Source organism: Gavialis gangeticus, unplaced genomic scaffold, assembly GCF_001723915.1.
Source record: "Gavialis gangeticus isolate Ggan-Ray unplaced genomic scaffold, GavGan_comp1, whole genome shotgun sequence".
Taxonomy (NCBI): Eukaryota; Metazoa; Chordata; order Crocodylia; family Gavialidae; genus Gavialis; species Gavialis gangeticus.
In genome coordinates, this window is record NW_017729025.1 from 49,483,965 (window position 1) to 49,493,551 (window position 9,587).

Below are 9,587 nucleotides of genomic sequence, written 5' to 3' on the forward strand. Positions count from 1 at the left end.
GTGAAGGGGGCAGGGGGAGCTCTGATTTTCCATGATAAATAAAACCCAGAATCAAATACCAAAAGTTATAGGTACTTCAAATTTCTTGTTATAGTGACTGAGGCACTGGTAAGGTTCCCGATTGCTTTAAAATTGTAGTATCAATAAAAGATTGTGTTAAATTGATATAATGGCATTCCATTTTAATTGTGGATTTTAGTTTGTTTTTTTTAAATTGGTGAACTTGCTTTTTTTATAAGAGAATTTGTGCTTTTTAAACACAGAAAACCAGGATACCTGAAAATGAGTAAGAGGAAACGAGGCCCATTATCTAGTTAAGACAGTCATTAAGAAGCTCTAAGACAAGCCTAACAATTGAAATACAATCAGGAAAAGGAACAACATGCATTGTGAGCCTCATAATAAAGGTTGTGTTGATTTGGGGCACTGTCAAGAAAACTTCTTCCTGCTGCATTGATTGTGACATGCCACACACCAGGCAAAAGCTCATGGTTTCTAGTGGTCAAAATGCTTCTGTTTTCCAAATCTGTTGGTGGATGACCATCTGCCACCAGGTCATGTAGATTATTTCCTGAGAAATTAGCCTATTTTATTCAAACTTCCTTTAAACACAGTCCTGTTTAAAAAAGTAGCATGTTCTGTTGATTTCCTCTTCCCATATCCTCCTTTTGCTGGAAAGAGAAGGAATTTGATTTTTCTCATAATTACTCTGTGGCTGACCAAAACCCCTAAAGTTAGGAGTGAGACCATAAAAAGTCATGACAGCTGAACCACCCAAATACTTCTATGACAGAATTGTGTTGTGACATGTAAATAATCATAAATGGCATGTTACTTAACATTTTTATTTGTCACATAGGAGGCCCTCAGTTAGCAAATTCCCTCTCAGATGTCCTCTTGGCGAGAGCTCTGCTCTTGAATTCAACAAAGCATTCAACAAAACATAGAAATTAGAACTAGAAAAGACTGATGACATCATCTGACCCGTGCTTCTCCTTGGAGCTTTGTTTAGTTCTAAATGGCTCAAAACACTTGGACTTATACCATACTCCTGGCTGTCTGGTCCACAGGAAAGCAAATTTCACCGTAATTTTTTCATGCTGTGCTACCTGTAAGCCATAGTAGGATGTGAGCTAAGAAGAAAATAGTAGCTTAAAAAAAAATAAGATTCAAAGGTATTAAAATCAAGGAAAAGAAAAGATACCAGCTGCTACTAGAGGAAAAGGAAGCTGTTGCCAAGTCTGAGTTACTAGAATTCGTTATGGGGGTGGTAGAGCCAGCCTCAATAACCCTCTCTAGAGAATGGATCCTTTAGGCTGTGCATCTGTAAAACTACAATACAGTTTACTAGGAAAAGTGCCTTGGGAAAGCAAGAAGGTATGTGCAAATGGGGGGCTGGGGGGATTTAAATCTCTGATTGCAGAAATAATGAATTGATTATCAGTACCCAATGCTTGACATAGGGTGGGGCTGCCCAACTGATGGCCTGTGGGCCATGGGTAGCTCATGACGGATTAAGTTGTGACCCCAGGCTTGTACCCAATCACCACACCTCCATCATCCCCTGGGCTGCAATAGCAGCCAGATTCTCTGGGTTTTCCCTCCCTCCTCCAGTTTTTGCTGCCCCGAGGCAGTAGTGAGGTGGAGTGGAGGCCTTGGTGCATGGAGCAGTGGTAGAGAGCATCTGTGCAGTGTGTGACCCAGGGGGAGGGGGCTGCATAGCTTCCCCTACTGGTGCAGCCTGCAGGGCATTCTTCCCTTGGCCACTTAAAAGCTGAACAGCCCTGACATAAGATATGCATTGTAAGGATGTTTCCAGTATTAGGCTTGCAGTGGGAGCAATTGCTAGGCGCTCCCTCAACTGAACGCTCTGATGTCATTAAGGATCTGACTCCAAGGAAAGCTTCCTTCATTTTGGATTTTTTTAATGAGCAGTTGCAAGAAGCTGGAAAGCAGCAAGATTTTCCATAGAGAAGCTGAAGTTTCTTTTGAAGTGAACAGTTACAAATCACTTTATTTGCATTGATGTGAAACTGCAAGATGTTGGACTTAATGTTTAAGTGATATAGTCCACTTTGTATCATTAGGTAGAAGCTTGCTTCATGGATTCTGAGTTTTAATGCTGAGAAATAAGATTGAAGAGTTTCTCTTTCAGATCCAGGGAAATGGACCACAACAGCTATTAAGAAATGAGTTTTTCCACCAGGACTGTTGTAGCATAGGAGCCCATGTGGGCACTTTCTTCCAAACTAAACATCTCTTTCTCCAGAATAATAAAATAATAATGTGCTTTCCAAGTAAAGTGTTAAAGAATAGAATCGCTTTGTTCATGCAGTGAGGCAGTCTGCTCCATCTTCCTTTGTAGACAAATCCTAATCCTACAGAATATGGCTGTGCAACAGGCAGCCCATGGCCTGCACACAGACCATGAGGGGTTAAATTGTGGCCTCTAGGCCACCCAGCCACCACTCACTTCATCATCCCGGGAGTGGAGGGGAGGTTGCACCCAGCTTCCATGTTCTGTGCCTGCTGCAGAGGGTGGTGCAATGTAGCATAGAGAGCTCAGGGTGAGTCTGTGGCATGCAGCATAGCAGTGGAAAGGAGCATCCATGTGGAGTCATTCCAGTAAAGTGGGATGTGCATGCATAGGCACATGCAACAGCAGTGTGAGGGGTGCACAGTGCAGCAGGTAGTGGTGCACACTTGGGGCCCATGACCCCCTCTGGTACAACCCACAAGGCACATGACCCCTGATAGTGTGACCTAAGGGGTGTGTGGCCTCAGCCACTTTCATGTTGGATGTAGAATCCTGAATTGGCAAATGTGGCAGTATTTGAATTATGAAATATTGTTTCGTTCTGCTTACGGGATTTTTTTTTTCATATTTCTAAATCCAATCTCTTCCTCTTGGGTTGCTGTTTTTTTCTACTCTTAGTTTATCCTATGGTAGTTGAGTAAAATTATGTGCATCTTCTAAGATCAATGTATACATCATCCTTAGCAGAGCTTCTCTCCTGCCAGTTGTCTAGGCCCCTTATGAAGCTCAAGTCCTAAAATCCTGTCAGCTGTGACTGAGTAAAACATTCTGTTCCTGTCAAAATCATTTAAAATGAAGTTTTAAGGCTGGCTTCCCAGATACTTCCTGCCAAATTAAACAAAAGAGCAAAGAAGAGAGAGCATTGACAGACGTAATCATACACCTGTCACCTTTCTTTTCTGACCAGCTTCTGATGTGAAAAGTTTTATCTCTAGCCATTAGCCAAGCAGACTAAGTACCACAGTAGTTTATTGCTACATCACTTAAACGCAGTTGTCAAATCAGTCATGTGCAATGGGGAGCTTAGATTTCCTGATTTTCAACTTCTCAGTGACAGAGCTCTATCCAAAACGCTGTCACAAGTGTGTATATATACAAAAGTTGACTGGAATCCACCCATGAAAAGACGACAATGCAGATGCACACAAGAAATATGGAGGCAGTCTGATCAGAAGGGAGCTGCGGAAAAACAAGGAACCCACGTTTTTTTCAGGACCTACCAAAAGCACAGCAGCGTCCCACGGTGAGCAGCACCATTTCTGCTTTCTCTTGTTTTTGCCTTTATGCCACTCAGCACGGGGGGAGGATCTGTGCGTGTTGCTCATTGGCCAAGAGGCAAAAACTGCAGCAAAACTAAGAGCAGAAGTGGCGCCATTCTCTGTGGGACATGGCCATGCTCTTAGTAGGTCGCAGAAAAACAGATTCTTGTGTTTTTTTAAATGGAGATTTTCCGCTTTTTTTTTTGCCCGACAGAAAACTAGGATCCCTGCTGATCAGGCAAAGTAGAGATATAACCTGGACAGTCTATTCATCCTTGCCTCAAGGTGTTTTCTCTTTAGTAAGAAATATATTTTCTGCACACCAACAATCAATGATATTCTGGAGATTACAGGTGTATGGATAAATCCCCCTTATCATTTATTTGCCATTCTTATCCAACGTACAAGCCAATGTAATGCAAGTTGAAACTGCATTATGGGATAGAGCCCTAGACTTCACAGATAATGCCCCAAATTTCCTAGTGTAGAAATTGGGATGCCATAGATAGTTTCATAGTTTCTAGGGTTGGAAGGGACCTGAGCATTTCATCTAGTCTGACCCCCTGCCATGGCAGGAAGAGCACTGGGGTCAAACGACCCCAGTAAGGTGGTCATCCAACCTCCTCTTAACCCCCAGGGTGGGAGCCTGCACCACCTCACTTGGAAGCTGGTTCCAGACTCTAGCCGCCCTGACCGTGAAGTAGCGCCTCCTGATGTCCAACTTAAACCTTCCCTCCGCCAGCTTGTGACCATTGTTCCTGGTCACTCCTTGCGGCACTCAGGGGAACAGGGACTCCCCCAGCGCCTGCTGATCCCCCCCTAACCAGTTTATAACAGGCCACAAGATCCCCCCTCAGCCTTCTCTTTTGAAGGCTGAACAGGTTCAGGTCCCGCAACCTTTCCTCATAGATTTCTCAATTAAGTTGGAAGTCAGCGTTTGTAGTCACCATGCATCTGTTGACATTTCTTTTTCCTTCAGTCATGAGAGTACTGAATTGTTATGATTATAAGTTGAGCTTTATTCCCCTAAAAAGAACCATAAAAAATCGCACTTAGCGTAATATTCAGTATCAGCCTATAATCAGGCCCCCAACAACTGAGCTGTAAGACTAATGTGTGTGTAGAATATTACCACCTTCAGGGAAGACACTGTTTTTCTTAAAATTGAACTTCCTACTGTTCCAGTCCCTACCTGAAAATTTGTGTTCAATGTATAATTGGAACGTTACAGTAATGACTTGAAAAGCAGTAGCTGGATCAAGAATAAAATTAAATTGGAAGAAACAGGTGATCCTAATTAGGAAATCAGAAAATGATGCTATAAAAAAAATCTTGCTGAGCTGATGAAAAATATGCAGATCTGGCACAATGTACTCGGTACTGTTGCAAGTAGTGATGCATCATCTGTGTTCATCTCTTTCTGTGAAGACACATTCAGTGTTCTAAGGGCACCACCTTCCTAACCGCAAGCCGTTCTTTGGAACAGCAGAGGAAGAGAATCATGTCCTAGAAAACCCAGAACAGATGTTATACCAAACCCAGTGTATTATGGAACGGGATTTTAGAAATTTAGTCAGTGCTACGTGGATACCCGTGTGATGCTGAAATAAGCATTAATGTTAAGAGTTATGTTTCTCAGTAATGAATCTCTTTGCACTGTGTCTAGTTATTCCCAACATTCTCATATGCAGATACAGTTTTAAAATTATATTTATTTGGAGCTTCTCCATGCCCTACAAACCAGATTTAGTTTAATTCTAAGTTAAATTCTAACAGTATTGTGGACAAAACATGCACAGTGTATTTTTGCTGGAGATGAGTTCAGGAAGATGTAATTAATTCCAGATTAAGTTTGTGCTGGGGCTAATGTTTGGCATTGAAATCTGGCAAATTAGTACAGTAAAACTTTGGCCTTAAAACCTGGTGCAATCAGTTTAGACTGCAATTTCTCTACTGTGCAGGCTGCATCTAACCATATCAGATGTACAGGCCCATTTCTGGTTTGTGTCATCAAGCCAGTTTTGTTTCTTTTTTCAGACTGTCATTTCCCTGCTGCACTCACCCAATTGGATTGCTGCATTCAAGTGGGCAGCATGGCCTGGGATTGCTTGATTAAATAATATAATACCAGAGTGATCTAGGGCATTCACTATTCTGTCTGACAGGAATTTGGAACTTGGCAGTAACAACAGGAATAAAACTTGAGTTTTACTGCTCCAAAAATCACAGGCCTCGGCTCTTTGAGCTACAGTAAAACCTCCTTCACTTTTTAGCAGTATAAGGTTTAGGACACACAGTTGAACAGTTCTGATTTTATCCAGTACATGCAATTAATTTTTTTATATAACAGTGACATGCAATTTTTTTTTTTATATATAACAGTGGGATAACTCTTACTTTTGTGGAGATTAGGCCTGTGTTTATGAGGGGGGTCAGTAGTAATACTCTGATTTAATACATTTTTGAAGTAGTTATGGCCTTCTGCTGATGGGGCAGGAAGAATTACTATTCCTTCTAATGTAATTATGTCTACATGTTTATCAAGTGCTTGTTCAGGATGGTATACAAGTGTTACTCTTGTTGTAGCTGTAGAGATCACTATTGTGGTAAGTGACTCCTGTGAGGAATTACTAGGCAGCATGATAGCAAACGATGAGCCAAAGTAAAACAGAAGAACTTTTCAGCCCATGTGTCAACAGTTCACGGGACAGAATGAAAGCAGGTTTGGTATCTATTTAAGTTGCATTACATGAGACATGTTGAGGAAAGAAAGCTTGCATGTGGCCAAAGCATTTTCATGATTTAAAACGATCTCAGGACAGACCTGCTTACTCCTGTTATGGTCATGCTAGTGGTCTGCAATAATGGACACGTTGGATCTTCGTTCTAAAGTGGCAAAATGCTGAACTGTTCCTCATCCCAAAGTATAATGCTTAGTCCTGGAATCAGCTGCCTATGTTACTCTCACGTATTCAGGGAGTTTTACTATTTTTAAAGCTGGGCAAGTCTCCAATTTAAAAACCAGGGAGTGAAATGAAAATCATGGACTACTAACTCAAGCTAAAGCCAAGCCTACTCCAAGCTCCCCACCAAAGCTATATGAAGGATAGCATACCTCCTGCTGTTCTAGTCATGAGCATCTGCCCATAGTCCAGCCATTCCATGTCAGCCTCAGTGAACAGAGCTTCATATTGTGCCAATGCCTGCTTGCATCTTGAGCAGAAGCAGACAGCCATGTTGAATTGTACACAGTCCCAGGAGGATCTTAGGATGAGAAGAAATAGGTTTAGGCTGACTGGCACATTTGTTTATGCAACAAGCCAGGACATAATCCCCTGATCTCTAGAGACAAAGGGGATGAATGGTGTTAACCTGCTCTTACCATGCCCTTCCCCCTCTGCTAATAGATTAGTCATCAATCATGCCATCTGTAGCCCAAAGAGCATTAAAGGCCATTCATTTTGTCACTTCTCTCACCAGTCTGTCACGGTAAGAGTCTCTCACAGTGCACTAATCTTTCTTTTTGTTTCACACACCTAGCTTCTCCATCGAAAGCACCCAGCTGGACAACTCCCTCCTCAGATTCTTCTGAGAGACGACCTCTTGCTTCTGAGAGCAGCTGGACAACCAACTCGGAGGATACCAGCAGCCCAAGCATTGCACCATCCTATACAGATCTGCAGTCAATAAATACAGAGGAGGTGACCAGCGGTAGGACTTCTGCAGCAGACTCAGCTGGTAAGATCGAAAGCACTTCAAACTTGTTTCTCTTTCTTGTTGGTTCCAGCCAAATCCACCAGCACTGAATCTTTGCAGAACTGAGTTTGGGTCCAGATTAATCAAACTCCACTGCTGTTTCGATCTAGAATTTTGGTTTGGCCCACTATTGAGGGTATGTCTATGCTGCAGAGTGTACCTGAGGCCAGGTTTCTGGATATGCTAAGCCCACATGATAGCATCCACTTGCCAGAGCTACACACACCCAGGTGACCAAACTCCAGTGTAGACACACAAGGGGGGTTAGGTAGGATGGAATTCAAGAGATTTCCCACAAACTTCCAAGCTTTTATTTTAAGCTTATTTCTTGCATCTGAATAGTGGCTATGCTTATGTTTGATGTGGTCTGAGGTGCAGACCCCTGAGACCTGTGGAGAGTTGAGCAATGCCAAGCTAGAGGTGATTTGTACCTCAAAGGAATGTTGTCAGTCCTCAAGGGAGTGCAGAAGGAGACAATCCCATTGCGCACAAAAGGGGGCAAAGGGGCCAAGAAGCCCTTGTGTCTGAACAGGAAAGTCCAGGAAAACCTAAGGGCAAAGAAAGAGGGATACAGGCTGTGGAGACAAGGGCTCCCTGGCTTGCACTTGCAGGAAATCAGTTAGGAAGGCCAAAGCAGGATTAGAATTTAGGCTGGTGACAAAAATTAAGGACAACAAAAAGTCCTTCAGGTATATAGGGAGCCAAGGGAAGGCACAGGATAGCATAGGACCCCTACAGGACAAACTAGGGCAATTGGTGATAGAGGTGGGAACAAAGCTGAGCTCTTCAGTGAGTTCTGTGCGTCCGTATTCCTAGATACATACCAAGACAAATCTCCCATATGAACCGTTGATAGACAGAGGAGGGACACCAGCCCGCCAACTGTTAGCCCAAGCTTAGTGAAGGGCAACTTAGAGGGGCTGGATGTGTTCAAGTCAGCAGGCCCAGATGAACTTCATCCAAGGGTGCTGAAGGAATTGGCCAGTGTTATAGCAGAGCCGCTGGTCCGGGTGTTCAAGCACTCATAGTGCTCCGGTCAGGTCCCAGAGGACTGGAAAAGGGCCAATGTGGTCCCTATCTTCAAGAAGGGGAGGAGGGAGGAATCTATAGGCCAGTTAGTTTCACGTCTATCCTTGGGAAAACTCTGGAAAAAATCATTAAGGATCACATCTGTGGGAGCCCAGCAGAGGAAATAGTGCTGAAAGGAAATCAGCACAGGTTCATTGCAGGTAGATCCTGCCTGATTAACCTTGTTTCTTTTTATGGTCAGGTCACAAAATGCTTATATGCAGGAGTCGAAGTAGATGTCATCTACCTAGACTTTAAGAAGGCCTTTGATACGGTATCTCATTCTGTTCTCGTAAATAAACTGACAGGCTGTGATGTAGATGATTACACAGTCAGGTGGGTGGCAAATTGGCTTAGGGGTCGGACCCAGAGTAGTGGTGGACAGGTCGATATCGACCTGGAAAGAGGTGGGCAGTGGAGTCCTGCAAGGCTCGGTCCTTGGACCGGTGCTGTTCAATGTCTTCAGTGACTTGGATGAGAGTGTAGAGAGCACCCTGTCCAAGTTTGCAGATGATATCAAATTATGGAGCAAAGTTAACACACCAGAGGGTAGGGAATGGATCCAGGTGGATCTGGACAGGTTGGGAAAATGGGCAGAATCAAATAGGATGCAGTTCAACAACGACGAGTGCAAAGTGCTGCACCTGGGCAAAAAGACCCACCAATACACTTACAGGCTGGGGGGTGACCTCAGCAGCAGAAAGGGATCTTGGAGTCATGGTTGACTCAAGTTGTACATGAGTCGTCAGTGTGACGAAGTGATCAACAAAGCTAATCACACTTTATCATGCGCTAGCAGATGCATGACGAACAGATCCAGGGAAGTGATGCTTCCCTTCTGTGGTACCAGTCAGGCTGCAGTTTAAGTACTGCAGTTTTGGACACCGTACTTTAAGAAGGATGTGGAGAACCTCGAGAGGGTCCAGAGGAGGACCACTCATATGGTCAGAGGCCTGCAAGCAAGGCCGTACGAGGAGAGACTGAGGGACCTAGATCTCTTTGGCCTTCACAAGAGAAGGCTGAGAGGTGATCTTGTGGCTGCCTATAAATTCATCAAGGGAGGGCAGCAGGGAATAGGAGATGCTCTATTTACTAGGGCATCCCCTGGAGTAACTAGGAACAATGGCCACAAATTGATGGACAGCAGATTTAAGTTGGACATTAGGAAGAACTTCTTGGTAAAGGTT

The 9,587-nt window shown here is 43.6% G+C and overlaps 1 protein-coding gene across 1 annotated transcript in view; it reads left to right on the forward strand.

Annotated features, from left to right (window-relative positions):
- STON2 (stonin 2) overlaps positions 1-9,587 on the forward strand; it is a 204,277-nt gene that overhangs the window by 14,845 nt on the left and 179,845 nt on the right. Inside the window, exon 3 of the mRNA XM_019519911.1 lies at positions 7,117-7,314. Coding sequence (XP_019375456.1) covers positions 7,117-7,314 — 198 coding nt within the window. The remainder of the gene's footprint in view (positions 1-7,116; positions 7,315-9,587) is intronic.